The sequence below is a fragment of the Terrapene carolina genome, unplaced genomic scaffold (assembly GCF_002925995.2).
Source record: "Terrapene carolina triunguis isolate 2854851 unplaced genomic scaffold, T_m_triunguis-2.0 Scaffold85, whole genome shotgun sequence".
Classification (NCBI taxonomy): Eukaryota; Metazoa; Chordata; order Testudines; family Emydidae; genus Terrapene; species Terrapene triunguis.
Genome location: NW_020664436.1, coordinates 16,980,607 through 17,000,159, shown reverse-complemented (window position 1 = coordinate 17,000,159; position 19,553 = coordinate 16,980,607). Strand labels below are relative to the sequence as shown.

Sequence of the window (19,553 nt, the reverse complement as noted above, 5' to 3'; positions counted from 1 at the left end):
GGTGTAACTGATTGGAATTTAGTAAACAATTCTGTAGATGAAGCACAAAAAGGAATAGAGTGCAGCTCTCTCTTTCTCTCTCTGATATATTTACCCTTGGGGTGCTAACAGAGGTAAAAACAATAGAAAATTGTGCGAGTCACAAAAATCAACAGATATGCTTCTGAATACTTACAGGCAACACAGCTGTTGAGGAACAAGATGATACTGATACATAGTTACTTTTCAGAGTAGTACTCTGAGGCCCATATCTGAACTTTTCCAAAAGTGAGAGGATGTTCTAATCCATCAATTTTGTCTGCGCAGATGTAACTGAGAGAAGAATGTTGCCCTGCAATTCGAATCTAGATAACAATTCTGTTATAATGGACATGCTAAATCAGAATCCAGCTCAAATGCTGTGTTGGCTTTCGAAGGCTAACAGAATAGAGAGTAGAAATATTGGCAGAGTGAGCAGGTATAATTCTGAATACACACAGGCAGCAGATGTGCTGATTAAGGTGCTAATGTTTTATGTAGTTACTTTTCAGAGTACAAATGTACTTTAAAGTAGATAGAGAAAATTACACAACCAGCTAAACCAAGTAAGCAATATTAGGAATTATTTAGGGCCAGAAAGAAACATATAAAATCATATCCAATTAAACTCCATATTAGAACTGACAACACACTGATTTACTTACATAGCACCGCACTAATGTCTCAAATAACTCACAAACATGCCAGCAACAATTTCAGTAAAACACTTGACTTGTTTATACAAGCCAACATTAAAACTCCATATGAGCTGGGGCTGAAACACACGGACGAGGAATAGTAGAGGGAACGGAGAAGATACATGTTTAACCTTTAAAAAGGTTAATTTTCATCATTTCTGCTCCTGTTGAGCAAGCCCAACAGCCCCTTTTTATGTTTTTTTCATTATTAGAGCAGATGCTACGCAGTTGCATCAATATCTCTAGAGCTACTAGGAATAAAAACGCCAAGCGTCTAACTGTGTAACAGATGCACAATATGCACACTGGCGTGAACATAATGAGATCAAGAAATTTTACCAAACCCTTTGCTCTCACAGTTATTCATCTGCTCATGTGTTGCACACCTGTGGCATGCTGGCAATATGGCTGATTTCAGCATGAGAAACTCCCAAGTGAAATCCCAGCTTTCTACAAATAAAGGCTTTATTTGTTAGGAGTAGGACATCTGGAGAGATCAAGGAGTGCAGAGTAAGACTCAAAGAAATACTTTTGTAGGCTTTAGCCAGCTTTTATTTCCCTTAATGTGACTTTCTGGGCCAAAAATCCTTCCCCATCTTCCACAGATGGCTATGCCTGCAGTCGCACGGGTATGCTTCTGCTTCAGGAAGTAGGAAGAAGATTTATAGAGCTTGTACAAGCATTCTCACACAACAGTGGTACCAAGGAGCCCAATAGGCTTTGTAGGAGGTGTGGGATTCAGGGCAGGGTCAAGATTCTTCTTGCCTTCAACCTCTTGTAAGGATTTGCACTCCTATGGCTAGGGAGAAGGAAAATGTATGATCATGGCCAAAGATGTGGCTCCACTCAGACCACCTCCGACGGAGGTGACTAATTGATAGAGTGAATAGGGGAGGAGCAAATGGCTCTTAGCGTGAGTGGCTTTCCCGGTTTTGCTATCTCCCCCCATTTTTCCACTGTCTCTGCCGCTTTGTGTTTCTCCTTTTATTCTTTCACTAGTGGCTCTTTCCTTCAACGAAACTTCAGGCCTTCCCTAGACTGGGACCTAGGAGAAAGGTTGACATGCTGAACAGTTGAAGTGTGGGGTAGACAATAAATAAGGCTTAGAGGGTAACATTTTCAAATGCTGCCTAAGTGACTTAGAAGCCTAAGTTCTCGAGAGAGTCACTGGCTCCTAAGTCACTTGCATACTTTTGAAAATTGTACCCAGGGTTTGTGTGTTAGTTTAAAATGGGACTGATTTGTGAATTGATTTTATTTTTTCTGAGACTGCAGCAGTGACCAATGGGGTGGGAAAGAGGGGCAATCACGTGTTATTGAAGGCTGGCACAACAGGGAGAGATGGAGGCAGTGGCTACATAAAGTGAAGCACCTTTGAGCTGCTAGGTTCTAGTCATTTGTATCTCAAACCTAACCTGCCAAATATGGTCCTATTAATCTGTTTGGGACAAATCCTGGAGCCAGGCATAACTTCACTAGGAATGGAGTAAGATATTGCTCTTTGTTTATTTTGGTTAATTGTTGGCGGAGCTGGGCAGGAAATGCTATGCATGATTTTGAAAATATTTCCTGAAAGTTGAAATCTTTAAAATCTTGAACCAAATTTAAAAAAAAAATGGTTTGAGTCAATCAAAATGTTTCATTTCAATAACTGTGAAATGGTTTGTTTAGATTTTGACCACATTTTGTTTTAAAATATTTTCATTTATGTATGTATATATTTTCAATATTTAGCTTAAATTTTGAAACAAAAAGTAATTTTGAAGCAGAAAACCAGAATTTGTGGTTTAGAAAATGTCCGAATGGAATTTTTTTGACAATGTTGGAGTTGTGGAGAGATGTTAAGAAATGCATAGAAACCAACACTTTCCCCTAAAAAGTTTCCGTTTTGATGAATTGGCTAACTTCGTTTTCTAACAAAAAATATTTCACTGAAAGATTCCCGAACAGCTCTAATTGTTGGTAGTAAACTAGTACATTTTAATTTTCAAAATTGGTTTCTGGGAAGACTTACTCAATAAGTCTAACTTAAAAACCTCACATAGTTCTGTCTTGGATTCATAATGTCCAATGATTGAGGTTCCATTAAGTTCCTTTCATTGTTACATATGAAATCTTACATGTTCATGGACAAAGATCCCTTAAGAATGAGAACATGAAGAATCAATTACCATTTTCACATCTATTGTCTAACATGGTCCTAAAATGATTGGATGTAAAACCAGCTCTAAGAACACAGAAAGTCCATCACTCACTGATGGAAATAAGTGTGAAGGACAGTTTAAACAATCTGAATTTCCTTCTGTATGCCACAATTTGACACGTCAATGCTAAGTGATAGTTTGTTGAGCCATTGTGAAAATATGCTGTGTTTAATGGTCCTGACAATTTCACATCTCATGCATGAAGTACTCTAATGTTTGCTCATTGGGCTGGAGATGATAACGTCAAGGGACACTGGTAAATATGCCTATTAGGCAAGCAGGAGTGAATGTCTCAGGGCTTTAGCACTGAGCCCTATAAAACTTCTGCTCAAGTCACTGGTTCACATCTCACCTAATAGGTAGTGAGTGAAGGTTACTATCATCTGACGGCTGCTTGGTATACTATATGAACTGAGTTTGGTGATGTTTGTTTTGTCATGGATGTATATACACATAACAAAACAAAGACCAACCTGCAACTTGTACACTTCTTGGCTGTCTCTGCAGTGAGGCGATATAACTCACTGGATGTGGAGATAAAACTAGCCTATTACCTTAAAGGAAATCCCTTCAATTTTGACTTCAGGGACATTGAACACAGCAGGGTGCGGGAAGCTGGCACTGCCCATAGATGGAAAACATCAGTAAATAGGCTGTCAGTCCAGCACCTTTCATGAATCCTAAATTTCTGTGAAAAGTTAAAAAACAGAAGTCGTCCTTCAAGGACTTCTCTCCTATCCTGCCTCTTAGGTTTATCTGTGCTCCTTTACATAGCAACAAATGTGTATAGATATTTTTTTTGTTTCTACACTTACATTTATTACCAGAGCTGACTGAAATTTCATGACTTAAGTTTTATATGATCTTTTTTTCATAACATGTTTAATATCCAATGAAAACATCCACGAAAAAATTTGATTAGAAATTTCATAGAAAAAATTGTTGCGATCTGATGGTTTTTTACATTATTTTTTTTAATTCCCACAAAAATGTGTCACAGGTGTTTCAGCCAGTTCTATTTATGATATTTGAACGGAAATAGGATAGGATTTAAATACACTGCTGAAGTCCTACAAAAAGAGTGAACATATATATGTTATTCCAGGGAACTTCTAGGCTGGCTTTGAAGTTGGGGGACTTCGACATTGCAATCAAACATGCAGCTGGCGAAGCCTTCAGACAGCACACTTATTGCTCACACACATCTGACATATTGCATTATGGGGGGAGTCAGGGTCAAGCCCAGCCAGCTAAGTTGAGGTAAAGATGTTAACCTACATCCACACTATGGAAAGATCATGGTTATATGTTGCGGTTAGTTAACACACATTAGCTAGCTTCAACCTAACCTCAGCCTCTTTTTCTGATCTAGAAAAGCCCCTCCCTCTCCTGCATGGATTGTTCTCTTTGCTGGCGGCCAACTATCTCTTCATCCCTCTTTGCTCGAGTTACAGTAAGTTTGTAGGTTTGCTATTACTCACTGCCCCAGTGAGCAATGTGGTGCTTTGCTCATAATTCCCCTCCACACACAGAGACTTCCCTCAATAGGCTGTAACCTTACAATCTACCTTGTCTAGGGAGTGTTACATTGTTGCATCTCCCCAGGAGCAGATCAGAGAACAAGTCCTGTCTCAGTCACAATTCCTCTCTTGCTCTGGGAGGCAGAGTAAATTAGCTACTTATAGAATCCTAGGTTTAGAAGGGACCACAAGAGACATCTAGTCTGACCCCCTGCCAAGATGCAGGATTTCTGTCTAAACCATCCTGTTCCATTGTTCTACTGCTTTTGGTGGGGCAGCTGCATGCCCCTTGTCCAGCTAGAGTATATCTACACTGCAGCTGGGAGAGAGCTTCTCAGCCTGGGTAGACAGACACGCTAGTGGGGTGCGAGCTAGTATGCTAAAAATAGTAGTGTTGATGTTGTGGCTCCAGCGGAGATTCAGGCTACCCACTTGAAATCAGACTCAAGGGGTAGGGTGGGCTTGAGACCCTGTGCTGCAACGTCCTCACTGCTATTTTTAGCTCTCTAGCTCTAACCCTGTTAGCAGGAGTCTGTGTACTTGGGCCGGGCCGGGCAGGCAAGTGGAGGTGGGAGGAGCCAAAGGTTTTCCCACTCTCTGAGTCCTCTCCACCACCCTGCCTGCCTATGGGACCATAATAGGGGTATCAGGCAAATAGAACCTGCTTTTCCCACTGTGGCCACATCATAATCTGAGCAGCTCCACAGGGGGATAGAGAGGCATGCATGGCTGAGAAAGATCTGTGATCATCTTGCCTGTAGCTACTATTCCAAATCCATGCACATGCCTAAACTGAACATCTACATGTCACTTCATTTTCAGTGTGCTGCAATGTATTTCTGCAGAGTTATTTGGGAGTTCTGAGAATACAAAGGCAAAATAAAGAGAATAATTTTGCCTTTTTGCTATTCATTTCTATACACTAGTAAAATGTATTGTGAGCAGTAACAAATGCCACATTTATATAGAAATCTTTTCACCATGCTATTATTGTGTCTGTATAGTGCACACCTTTATGGCATTATTGATTGCTATTTATCTATAATAGAGAATACCAGAGGGTTATAATTTTGCAGTGATGAAGTTTATGTGGCAATATAAACATGCTGAAATCTATAGCTCATCAATATTTGATGGCATGTGGTGCATTAAGGATTTTCACAAAATGAACTGAATTACTGAGAGCTTTCTAGAAAGATTTTTTTACAGTGTCCAAGAAATACAAAATTGAATTTAGCTTTTCTGTCCTTTATTTTTTTAATTTTTGTTACATGGCAAGAAAAAGGAATCATTCTGTTACAGAAATAACTATACTGAGTAATGAAGGGAAAATCTCAAGAGACCTTTCTGACTTAGCAAATGCTTTTGCAGGCAAGTGTAACCCAGAGTGAGTCTCTGTCCTTCCCTATGGTCCTTTAAGTGCAAGTGTTAGAGGGCCATGCTTTTAGCTCCAGAGTTCTGGGGTACAGTCCCCACAGACAATCCAGCCAGGGTACTGTTATACAAATATATCAATTTGTAAACCGACGGGTGCTAGTTTGCAAAATCCAGAAGTCCTCATTCCACTTTTCATTCTACCTGCCTTACTCATACAGTAGCACCTTGCTACTGAAGTAGTTACATTGAGGTCAATGCATTGAAGTCACTGAGCCTGCTTGAAAAGTAGGGTACTACTCGCCTTGAGTAAAGATGGCAGAATCAGGCACCTGGGAGTAGTTTCAAAAGGGGTGTAGGTGCCCAAGCCTAACATTTAGACACCATGGGTATTTACAGCACCTAAGTCCCCCTTATGAATCCATGTAGCCCTCAGTCTTTATCTCAAGCAAAACTACCACAAAAGTCACTGAGAGTGAGGACATCAGAATTTGTCCCCATAGGAGTCTTTATGGAAAAAGAAAAACACACACACAGTCTAACCGGCAAAGCTAAGACCTGAGTTAGGAAGTCCTCCTGGTTTCCAATCCAGTCACGATCACTGATGTTCTAGGTGATGGGACTATGCCTAAAACTTTTTAGGGCCAAATTTCCAAACAGATGCCTTTGCTGGGCATGGAAACTATCCATGTGCATTGCACACACAAACAGGACATTGTACATGTAAATATGGGCAGCTGTGCTCACAAGTGAGCAACTGAGTGCACAAGTACTCCCATTAGCCAGCAACAAGTCCAGATATGTCTGCGCTGTTACTGTTCAGCGTGTGTGCATGTGTACTACACAGTGGCAACTGAAATGCCTGTGTTTGAATATTTGGTCCTTTTTAGGTCAGTAGACACAGTTGATACTAGCAGGACCTCCCTTAAAATTGATGCTGAGTTGAGTTTTTCTGAGTAAAAAAGAGATACCACAGACGATAGAATCATATTGCAAATATAAAGCTCTCATTTTAGGGGCAATTCTGTGAGTTGCCAAGAGTTTGCTGTTTACAATGGGAGTTGAGGGTTTCGGCACCACACAGGAGATTTTCAGCACTTTGCAGAAATGGGCCTATCCGGAACCTTCTTACATCCTGGTAGTGGTGAAATAAGAAGAGTACTAATACTTTATTCCCACTCCCATTACTCAGTAACAAGCCAGGACAAAAAAAGGACCAAATACCTATATCAAGGCAAAATGCTAAACACACAGCTGGGAAGACTTTGTCACCCTCTTAAATTCTAGCCAACTACTCCATTATTCCACCCATTCTTTCCTCACTTGCTCCCCTTTAGTGCTATATTCACCCCCAAATCTTCCCCTGCCCAGACTCTCTTCCCCTTACACTCTTTCCTTTATGCGCCACCTTTTTTTTTTATTGTTCTTACTCTATCTCAGAATTGTTATTACTTAATGCAAATTTCCCAAATCATTCTGTGGCATCTACCTTGTTCTAGGGTATAGGGTGACAAAGTTCGAAAGACAAAACTCATTACAGGGGGTGGAGGGTAGGAGGAAAAGTGAGAAGAGGAGATACATATAGAGTTAGAATGAATACACTGCAGAAAAGTTAAAATTTACTTTGGGTAACATTCTTCAGCGATTTACTGTGCATTAAATTAAACATTCTATTCCATATTTTATCTGGGTTTTATCTGTATATTGGACATTACATATTATATTATATATTATTATCATATATTAGCAGTGACAACTAAATTTTCTTCTCAACAGCACTAGGCAGACTGAAATAATTTCATCTGCACTGGGCCACCTTTGGTTCAAAACTCCCATAGTTATCCCAGTTATTGTAGGTTGCCACTGGTTGATTAGGAAAAGTCTAGCTCTCAAAAGTCAGTATGTTGTCATTGTTCCCATGTTTTCTTTATTAGTGCAGCCTTGATTATATAAGACAGGAACTCCTATTAAACATCTCAGTGAAAGAAAGTATGAGTGTTATGTTATAAAGTTGTTTTATAGAACAATCTCTTTAGACAATACATAAATCACAGTGAAACATGCTGTGGCAACACCACCATGCAAAAAATAGGGGTTTTTGTTTCAAACTTTTTGTTTGTTTCATAGCTATTTATTCATTTTTAATGAGTTTTACCTAACAACTTTTACCTGGACTTTTAGTGACTTTGTCCCATTGAATCCAAATTAATTTCTGAATTTACAAAATAAGATACCCAATATGTATTGCAGGAAACCTTTATCTATAATGAAACATCAAAAATATATATTGTTTTCTTTTAGCATGTGAGATACCCCCACAGCCTCATCATAGAACTTTGTTCTTTCACTTCACTTGTTTCTTTTTTGTTTAGCATAAAATAAATTTATTTTAAGGAGTTAAGAACTCATTATACAGGAGGCCGTTTATGAGAACTGCCCCTCCTCCCTTGTAAACTAAAAACAAAAACCATGATCTTTGCTGAAGCTCTTTATACTTTTCATTTCAACACACACAGCTCCATTAACCGATTGTCACAGCAAAAGCCACAACAAACACACACAGCAGCGTGAACTGCACAATTCAACAGACAATGCAGACAAACTTGAGTATAATCCAAGATCTTTCTACCTCTTTTCATAACAGGTTAGTGCTCGCCCTCAGTGTTGGTGTACAGTTTTTATGGCATGGAAAAATAGGGATGTTTCTGCCCTACAAAAATAAATGTGTTGAATGCTTTAGTTTGAACTTGCACAATGTCAAAAAAAGACCCAAAGACTGGCACACATAAAAATAATCCAGTAAGTGAGGACATCAGTGGAACTCATGGCTGGTGGTGGGAAAATATGGATAAGAAATCCACCAACCTCCATTTTTACCTTGCTGCAACATCTTTCAAAAATAAATTCTTACTTTTCAGTGAATAAGGAACGGAGCAGAATTGAAGCGTGTAGGCAGGAATTTTGGCTGCTTGTACTGTGTCACTGAAATGACATTCAAACAAACCCCTAGTGCATCATAAGCATCAACTGCTCATAAGGCACCTTTGAACCTGAGAAGCATTATTAGGCTTGAGAGAAGTTGGGGACATTTGTTACAGGTTATTTCCCACCCCCTTCCTTGCCCCATTATAAAATTGGCCAGACTCCATCTAGGACAAAATAGGAATAGTAAAAGGAAAGTAATCCAATGTATTAAAATACGCATCAAACATAGTATTTGGGGAGATCATCTTAATGCCACTATATAAAGCCATGGTGCGCCACACCTTGAATACTGTGTGCAGTTCTGGTCACCCCATCTCAAAAAAAGTTATATTAGAATTGGAAAGATACAGAGAAGGGCAACAAAAATCAGTAGGGAGATGGAACAGCTTCCATATGAGGAGAGATTAAAAAGAGTGGCACTGCTCTGCTTAGAAAAGAGATGACTAATGAGGTGTGTGTATGACAGAGGTCTATAAAATCATAAATAGTGTGGAGAAAGAGAATAGTGAAGTGTTATTTACCCCTTCATATAACACAAGAACCAGGGGTCACCCAATGAAATTAATAGGCAGCAGGTTCAAAACGAACATAAGGAAGTACGTCTTCACACAACGTGAAGTCAACCTGTGGAACTCATTGCCAGGGGATGTTTGAAGACCAAAATTATAACTGGGTTCAAAAAAGAATTAGAAGATAGATCCATCCATGGCTATTAGCCAAGAAGGTCAAGAATACAACTTGTTGCTCCAGGTGTCCCTAAACCTCTGATTCCCAGAAGCTGGGACTGGACAACAGGGGATAGATCACTTGATAATTGCCCTGTTCTGTTCATTCCCTCTGAAGTGTCTGGCACTGGCCAGATGGACCCTGTATGTCTGTTCTTATGATGCACTAGGAAAAGTAACAGCATGAAGCAGGTTTCCAGAGGTTCCTTTAGTTTAATAAAAAAATGAAGAGTGAATGAACTCCGTTTTCTAGGGTGTATTTAATGTTCCTTAATGCAAACAGTATGGCTCCCACAGGTCCATTCCTCCATTTATAGCAATAATAACAACCTGGTTTTCTCTGAGGTTAGTCAGTAAAAGGAGGGAGAGCTGGGGGAGGACTGTAATGAAAGCCTAGTACAAAGCTGCCATTTCTATGTAAAGTTGTAAACTTGCATGGATGCAAAACTTTATCTCTGTCATACAGAAGGAGAAAAGGTGAGGGAATAGGGTGGTGGTGGGGAGAAGGGTGTTTCATCGATCAGGCTTATTAGTTTGCCAAGGTAACAAACTTACCACATTGCGTGTGAATTTCTCAAAAGATGTTCGACGATCCAGTGTGTTTTCCAACTTAAATTAAAAAAAGGGGGAAATAAAAAAAGGAAAAAGAAAAGAAAAGGGGAGAAAAAAGAAGAAGAGCAAGAAACAAATAGAGCAGAAAAGAAGGAATGATGAAACGATGGACTGCAAAACAAAGCTCATGTACAAATCAAGAAGCAAAAGTAGGTATGAAGCTGCTAATGAATGCCTGTTATAGAACAATGGACGGGCAAAGCAGTTATAATATTTGATTTAAAAAAAAAAAAACTTTTCTCAGGTGGATCAAACTGGTTTGATTAAAAAAGAAAAACTGAAAATAAAAAAAAATTATGAAGAGCATTTCTTGTGTCAATGAACTGACATTTGCAAAACTTAAGGACTTTGCATACACAGTAGCAGCTCTGTGGAACTTTCAACATTTCTCCATATTGGATGGTCAGAAACTAACATTTGAAAAAAACCATACAGTACTTCCATATAATTTTTAGATTTTCATTTTATGCACAGTTTAGTATTATCAAGATCATAACTAGCTTACTATTACTTCTACATAGGATAATGGGCCTGATTTTGCAAACAGTGTTCCCAACTGATTGCAATAGGATTTCAGAATTTGTGGTGGTTGCAGAATCAGACCTACTAATAACAAACAACAATTTCATTACAGACTTTTGCATCAGAAAGTGTTTTGGAATTTCCTTGCACTCAGCACTTTGACCCCCTATCATGTAAGATGCTCCACACAGTGAAGGGTTCGTCTCTGCAGAGCTCATTGCATAATCTGGACCTTAAAAAGCAAGGGTCATGTACCATGGTAAGATTTTTTGTTTGCATGAGTGTGACATGATCTCACATTCATATTAGATTCCTAACCTGATAAAAACTAGACATATAATAACAGGGAGAGAAAGAAATCCTAAGATACTTTTTAAAAAAATGAAATCAGAAGTTATTCATACCAATGAGATCAATTTTAAAAAAATTAGTAGGCTTCGTAAATAAAAATAAAGAAAATGAGAATTATTATATTTGCAAATTTGAAAGACTATACTGCAGGGATTTTATTTTATTTAACCTACTTGTAAACTACTTTTCAGTTTAAGTTGCTTGGTAACAGAAAGAGTGCTACAATGTGAGATGTAAAAATAAAAATAGGTTTTGCTAATTTAACTTATTAAAACATACACGCGTGCAGGATACATTTATCAAACTACTGTATGTATGTGACCCTCTAAATAAGCCAACCTGGTCACCTACCAGATATCCAGCTGCACTTGCACAGGGGAGAGAAATCCATGTATTGTAGCAAACATCACCACCACCGAGCACAGTTGCAACAAAAAGAGAAGATGGATCAATACCTTTTTCTTGGCCTGTAGCAGCTCCTGGTAGGCACTGGATCGTATAAAACGAGGATAGGAATCACTTTTCATCAGTTTGTAAATGTGCTCCTGAAGAGAAAAGATATAAAATTTAAAAAAATTGACAGTTTGAATGGATGTTCTGAAAACAAGATGCAGTGGACTAAGATCAAAAAGATAGATAACAGAATATTTAATGCCATTATCGAGAGATACTAGAGATTATTAGTTGTATATTTTTATGGAAGGAAACATAAAAGGAAGGAGCATTGGCTGCAGTTCTAGAGTTAAGGGTGAATTGACTTTTGTTCTTAAAGTAGAATCCACCACTTTGTCATGTGTGAAGAATACAGTGTACCTTCCCCTTCAATTACAGCACTCGTTCTATATTTGAATGAATTTTCTGAGAATTTACAAGTACATCAGCTAAATAGACTCTCCAAAAAATGTAACACCCATACAAAACCATTTTTTGTCCCAAATTACTTTACTAACAGAATAATACAATCTTCCATTATAGATAAATTTATTGAAGTTTAGTCCATTGGCTACACTTGAAGACATTGTATTTAGGGTTAATTGGCCATTCTGCTAAACTCCACCCTGTAGTGATACCATGAGGGATGGGGAATCAAATGTGTCTTTAAATTTAATCTAATCTGGGACTGCAAACACTAGTATGCACTGATTGTAACTGCATCGCCTCACTACAAGGCAGCATTAAAATTGTTTGGGTGCCTTAACTGTCCATTTCCATACCATACATAACATGTTTGGATTTCTTTTAAATTGAACCTTAACTATTTCCTGGATCTGGTTTTCAGATAATTACAATATCCCTGTAATATTGTTTATCTGTAAATTACTGATATGTACTCAGCCATAAATCCAGTTTAATATAATTATCTGGGAATATTTATATATACTAGTGCCCTGACATCCCAGTCAAGATCATGCCCCATGAACTGTGTCACAAGATCATGCCCCATGTACTGTTCAGATGCATGTGAAGTCATGTCCCGAAGAATTTACAAATATCTACAGAGCAGAGGCCACTCTAGCTATAGGCCAGCTAGGCAGCTTCCAAGGGCTGCAGATTTCTGGGCAGCTGCCTAGGGTAGTAGATTTGGCCTGGCCGCCCATCTGTTATGACAGAGAGGAGGCTGGGCCAAACCTGAGTGGCGCAGGGGGCATCATACTAAAGTGTGCCTAGGGCAGCAGATTGTGTTGAGCAGCCTCTGCTACAGAGAGAGAGAGAGAGAGAATACTCAGAAATCAAATTCAGAGAATGCCCTAAAAGCTGAAGGGCTAACATGTAAAGTAGTCTAAATCCATGAGTCTGTATTTGTTTTTAGACAGTTGGGGTGGGAGGGTTTAAAAAAACCCAATATGAATAGAAATATATATTTGTAAGCATTCAATGAAACCAGTTTACAAAATAATTTAAATTCTCTCTTGCAGTATAGGGAAATTCTGGCACAACAACACTGACCTAGTGAATGAACCTGAAAGTGAAAATCCTAACACTTTATACAGTGCAAGCTGAGTGAATGGAGAAAGTAAACAAAAGGAGACAAAATGTAAGTAGAAGTCGATCAAATTTTCAAAGTTCTCTCAGTTTTGATAATCTAATGCTTTTAGAAACTCTGAAAAGTGATCATGTAAAAAATAGCACCTTCTGACCCAACATGCTACCTTCATGCATTCAGAGTCAGATCTGGCCCCTTTAGTGAGTCTTTACACCATTTTTTTTTTTTTTTTCACAGCTAATACAGCTAAGAGAGAACAAAGAGGATTCTGTTCCTTCATCCACAGTATCAACAGAGTTGGTTAACAACATTCAGCCAATTGAATCTGTGCAAACACCATTGTAAACAGCAGCCTCGCAGATGTGTCACAGAGAATAACTTAACTTGCAGAATTTATTACTGGTGGTAATGCACAAGAAGTAAAGAACCCAGGTTGCTTCTCAGATTCCAGGTTAAGCTGGCAAAGCTGGAGTTAGAAAAAATATTTTTTTTACTTGTAAATTGAACACATTAGAGCTGGACTCTTCAAGAGGCAAATATGGAACCCCAATGATGCCATTTTTATAGTGAGTCACCTTACAGAGTAGAGCTGTATTTTAAACAAAAATAAAGTTACTTGTTTGATGCCGTGGAGGCTCTTCAACTCAAAACCTGGCAGACCATCACGAGCAGCAAATTCCAAAAGAAGGGGCCCTCTACTGAAAAAGTCTTGCTACTTTAGCACAGTGGGTAAAGATCATAATGTTCAAGGCAGGACAGGTGAGTCCTATCCTGCTTGCTCTGAGTGAGAAGTGTTCACTGTCAGACTTAAATTACGCTGAACAGGATCAAAGGAGGGTGTTCAGATGGGAAAAAGCCCCTTTGCATAGAGTCTGCATACTCCAGACCATACACAAATGGAAAAAAAACCTCTAGAAAGAAAATAAAGGAGTGTTGAGCTTTCATACCCATTTTCCAAAACTAGGATAACGGTAAGGAAGGTTGCTTTTCTTTAGCTATTGCAGTTTAAACATAACTTTGCTTCCAGAGCTTCTGTATTTCTGAAGTATTTAACTAGGTAATTTATGTCTTTGTTTTCTGTGTACTGTACCATTAAATTTCTAAGGGCTTGGTGTAGGCAGCCAACCATTGTGTGTTCAGTTTAATGCAGACTATCACAGTGGAGACATATATTGTGTGCTCTCTCATGAACATTTTCTTGTTTTGTGCTGTGCTATTGTCAATCTAAAACAAAAGCCACTCGGACTGGAGTTATCTGTTTGCTATGTGTATGGTACCATATTTCTTTATTAAATCAACCCGCAAAGTGTAAAATGGAGAAGAAAATCTTAGAAAGTCATTCTCAATCTGTCCTTCATTCCTAGAATATCACTCCTTGAAGAACAGTTCCTAGAAGCCTACTAAGCTGTTCAGTAGATATTACTTTTACAATGAGGTTTATAAGGTACACTTGTACATAGGTCAGGATTCAGAAATAACCTCAGTACAAGCCTTTATATTTATTTCTCCCATGGGATAAACAGTCTTTCCTTGGTATAAACTTTTGCCTCCTATAAACGCTAATGAGAGTTATGAACATGCATCTAGAGGAGAACAGATTCCTCGTTTTGGTTAAGAAAAGTCCTTCAAGAGCAGATCCTGAGAGGCAGAAATTCATTTGATTTTCTGTAGTATTTTTTAATGCAACTGAGCAAAAGGATTAAGAAACCTGGTACCTGAAGAGAATGAACTTCACTGTACCTATATTGCACTACACCCCCGGCTAGCAGGGCAGATGCACACATCTGCAGAGGGCCAGCTTGAAGCCTTTGCACCACTACAGTCATCAAAATTGTGGCTCATATGACACTTAAGCAATGCATAGGCCTTAATCCAAGGAATGAGTTTCCCCCATACTGCATTGATACTGATATTTTCAGAAAAGTGAACACTATATTATCTTTACCAAATATATCTGTTTGTAAGAGTGTGCATACAAGTGGCCGGTGCTATACCTCGGAAGTGCCTGGATGAAGATCATATACTGACCTGAGCATCTTCAAATGTGTATCTTCCTGGGTCCTTCACATTCTGTGTGGTTTTGTCATAACTTTTTGAATCAAGATTGATGGCACTGGGAGCTCCTGGAGCAAGAAACTCCTGCCAGATTTCCTGGACTCGAGCAGGTACTTCACGATTAGGTCTCTTCTTCAAATCTTCAACTGCTAACCAGAACCTATGGCAAAATATGGCAACTTGAATTCTAAGGCTAATTTATTTCCTAGGTTCTGGGTATAACCAGCCTCTCATGGCCTCTTCTCATTAGTATAGTTTGTAATGACATAAAAACTGCTTTAGAGACATCACAGAAACAATACACAGCAATGAGCAAAGTGGTAGCCATCAATTTTGTATTAGGATTATATAGTTTCTGTATAGGAACTGCAATACTGGCTCAGACAAGTGGTCTATCTAGTCCAGTCTCCTATATTAAACAGTGGCCAGTATCAGCTGCTTCATGGGAAGGTGCAAGGAACCCTACAGGATAATCTGCTCACAGGGAAATTTCTGCCTAACCCCCATCAAACAGAGGTTGCCTTGAAGCATGAAGATTTATAGAATCATAGAAATGTAGGGCTAGAAGGGACCTCAAGAGGTCTAGTCCAGCCCCCTGTGCTGAGGCAGGACCAAGTATACCTAGACCATCCTGAGAGGTGTCTGTCCAACCAATAACAGGGATTCCAGAAACTGCCTTGGAAGCCTATTCCAGAGCTTAACTATCCTTATGGTTAGGAAGTTTTTCCAAATATCTAAATTTAATAGCCCTTGCTACAGACTAAGGCCATTACTTGTTGTCCTACCTTCAGTGGACATGGAGAACAATTGATCACCATCCTCTTTATAGCAGCCCCTAATATATTTGAAGACTGTTATCAGGTCCCCCCTCGGTCTTCTTTACTCAACACTAATTATGCCCAGTTTTTTAAACCTTTTTGATAGGTCAGTTTTTTTAAACCCTTTATCACGTTTGTTGCTTTCCTCTGGACTCATTCCATTTTTTCCCCCATATGTTTCTTAAAGTGTGGCACCTAGAATTGGACATAGTACTCGAGCTGAGCGGGATAGTTATCTCCCATGTCTTACATACAACACTCCCAGCATACTAGCCTTTTTAGGTTGTTGGCTTATATTCAATTTGTGATCCACTATAACCCTAAGATCCTTTTCAGCAGTACTACTATCTAGCCAGTTATTCCCCATTTTGTAGTTGTGCAATTGAGTTTTCCTTCCTAAGGATAGTACTTTGCACTTGTCTTAACTGGATTTCATTTTGTTGATTTCAGACCAATTCTCCAATTTGTCAAGGTTCTTTTGAATTCTAATCCTGTCCTCCAAATTGCTTGCAACCCCTCCCAGCTTGGTGTCATCTGCCAATTTTATAAGCATACTCTCCACTCCATTTTCCATTAGTGAAAGTCATTAATGAAAATATGGAATGGTACTGGACCAGGACAGACCATTGTGGGACCCCACTAGATAGCCATCCCAGTCTGACAGCAAACCATTGATAACTAGTCTTTGAGTATGGTCTTTCAATCAGTTTTGCACCCATTATATAGTAATTTCATCTAGACCACATTTACCTAGTTTGCTTGTAAGAATGTCATGTGGGACTGTGTCAAACGCCTTACTAAAATCAAGATACATCACATCTACTGCTTCTTCCCTATTCACTAGGCCAGACCTCTTGTTATCCATCTAAAGGTCTAATCTTCTTTGGAATCCTGCTAAACTCTTAGCCTCAACTGTATTTTGTGGCTGTAAACCGTGCATGCTAATTGCATGTTGTCCGAAAATGTATTTCCTTTTATCAGCTTTAAATGTCCCCCCTTTCAATTTCATTGCCTGTCCCTTGACCTGGTATTTTGAGCAATTGTAAATAGCAGTGTCCAATCTAGCTTCTTGCTAGACAGAGCATACGTACTTCAGGAGGCCATGTAAGGTTATGTGTGAGACCATGGTATATTTTTTCCCCACAATAAAAAAATCACTAAAAAGTGACCAAATGTGATCAGAACTGTGCTACCTGGAATAACATTTATACAGTTGTTGCTATTAGGATACTAGCATGGTTACCTTGATCACTGTACTATAATCACTACTTGGTTGTCCACAGACTGTACAACACAGTCAACAAAAAAGATCACTGCTCTGGGAATCCTGCTAGAAATAGCTAGACTTAAGCATGGTGCCGTAAACTTGTACAGTTTTATTCTCAGAGAAGACAGGACCCACTACAATGTGGTTTCTGCTTTGTCGGGGGAGCCAGATACAATGTAGTCTTCCAATATGATGTCAACATGGTTGGTCTAATAACATAGAGAAGTTGGGACTCAACTGATCTTGACCGTGCTCTGGCTTGGACTTCACCTGATGAGAGCATGATTTGGGAATATGGTTAAAACATGGTATTATCCTGAATACACTGCAAGACCAAGGCATGTTTTCACTGTGTTGAGGGACTACTGTGTTTTACCCAGGTCTCCCAAGAAGTCAAAAATGACATTGCATACTTACAGGTCTGGTAAGGCTGCTGCGCAAAAATAGCAAAGCAAAGCAAATAAACAGAACAACACCTTACAAAATAGTTCTTCACTTCAGTTTACCTCATTGGAAGCAATTAGTCTCATAGTCCCCTTATTAAACTGGCCTAACTCTAACAAATGGCAGGGTGGTCACATGAGCTCAGTACTTCTTTGTAGCAGGGGAGGTGAGATTGGTCCCTTCCCCAGTCACCTGTTCTGTCTCACCTCTCCTTTTTGTTTGGTCGGAAGCCTAAAAGGGCATTTGACAACCTCATTCAATGGTTTAGCTTGTTATGGCTTCCCAGCAACTTGACCTTCAACTGCCTAATATTAGCCTCTATCTTTTGAGATATCTATTTTAGGTACCTATATCTGATATCTGAGCGCCTCCCAATCCTTTTACTGTATTTATCTTCACAACACCCCTGTGATGTCAGGGAGTGCTATTATTCCCATTTTACAGATGGGGAACTGAGGTACAAGGAGACGAAGGTCTAGATCCTGAAAAGACATTTAGGCACCTAAGTTGCTTTGAGGATCTGGTGCTCAGTGATTTGCCCAAGATCACACAGGGAGTCTGTGGCAGAACAGGAGCTTAAAACCCAAGTCTCTGTAGTCCTAGGTTAGTGCTCTAACCATTGAACCACCAAAATCTGATGGTTTTACTGTATTTGGTCTATAAATTTGAAAACAATGCATCTAGAATAGTGTTCTTACACAAGCTTAATAACTGCACAGCACACAGACTTTAATTCAGCTGACCCAGTAAATAATTCTGTTGAGTTTGGGCAACCTGAGTTTGTTGTTTTAAACTGCTTTAGATATTTACATTTCAGAGGGTACGTCCTGCAGTGCAAGCCCCACTCCAATGCACCTACTGGGATTGGCTGATTATTCATGTGTACGAAAGGTAGGTAAAGAGCAGAGAAATGAAAGGGGGAGATGTTCTTTGTAACCACAGCCATTTTCAGACCCAGACATCCATTAGGATCTATCCTAGGAGAGTGATCTTGTTTATTCCTTCTTGTCATCACCAATATTTCTGGGAACCCCACAAATAAACCCAGGATGCTATTTTGCATGTGAACCATTGCCTTACACTATGGTACAGACAGTGATGGAAAAATAGGCGGGAGATAAACTGAACTACTTTGGAGGAACGTGTAGCTTCTAGCATGGAAAAGAAAGGCAATCCAGACCCATCTTTATCAAGGTGAGCACAAGCTCCTCACTAGTAGATTAATTTTTATTTTACATTTCTAACGTTAGTATTCCAAAAACCCTACAGAAACTGTGAGCCTGTAATTGTAGAAACCTCTTTTAAAATGGAAACAAAAAATGTGCTGAGAGCTGCAATATGCTATGTCTAGGGAGATTACTTCATTCCAGACATACATTTTAATCTGCTTACTAAGCTTTCAAAACAAAATGTATACCCTTTTCCTACAGAAGAGTCGAGCATTAAGGCTACCGCCTTGTGTGTGTTCATTAATTTTGCCAGCTATCACACAGGAAATCAATAGCAGAGCCAGGGTTGGAACACAGACCTGCAGGGTCCCTGTACAGTACCTTAAACACAAGAGAACATCCTTTCTTCTCTTACAACCCTTTGCCTCAATCACTGTCTCTCCAGTGCACTGAATAAAGCAAGAGTTCTGTAGAACAAGTAGTATGTAAACATGTAATTAAATACTGTCATCATGCATACACACAAGGGCCAAATTAAGATTGCCTGGGAAGTGACATACATAGAATTAACACCAGCTAATGGAAGAACCCTGATTAGAACTCACGGGCTCCTCCTCACTCCCAATGCAATACAACCACCCATGGGCCAAAGCTACTGGAGCATCCCTGTATCTGGAGCTCTAGCTTTGTGCCTATCATGTGGGGAGCTCTGTAGAACTGGAACATAATGCAGTTGGCATGTGGGTAGCTTTATGGAGCTGGATAGAACATTTGGAGGTTTTAGCAGCAAGCTCCTAACAAGCTCCA

At 39.2% G+C, this 19,553-nt stretch overlaps 1 protein-coding gene across 4 annotated transcripts in view; it reads right to left on the bottom strand.

Annotated features, from left to right (window-relative positions):
• Positions 1-218: 218 nt before the first annotated feature.
• Positions 219-19,553, bottom strand: part of RGS7 (regulator of G protein signaling 7) — a 397,552-nt gene continuing 378,217 nt past the window's right edge. For 2 of the 4 annotated variants that reach the window (XM_026649551.1, XM_026649552.1), the window contains 3 exons: positions 15,022-15,208; positions 11,465-11,554; positions 8,450-8,524 (listed from right to left, as the gene is read on the bottom strand). In XM_026649551.1, the coding sequence (XP_026505336.1) occupies positions 8,450-8,524; positions 11,465-11,554; positions 15,022-15,208 (352 nt within the window). Of the gene's footprint in view, positions 345-8,449; positions 8,525-10,079; positions 10,134-11,464; positions 11,555-15,021; positions 15,209-19,553 lie in introns of those variants that run through there. The other 2 variants (XM_026649548.1, XM_026649549.1) reach the window with 2 other exon arrangements.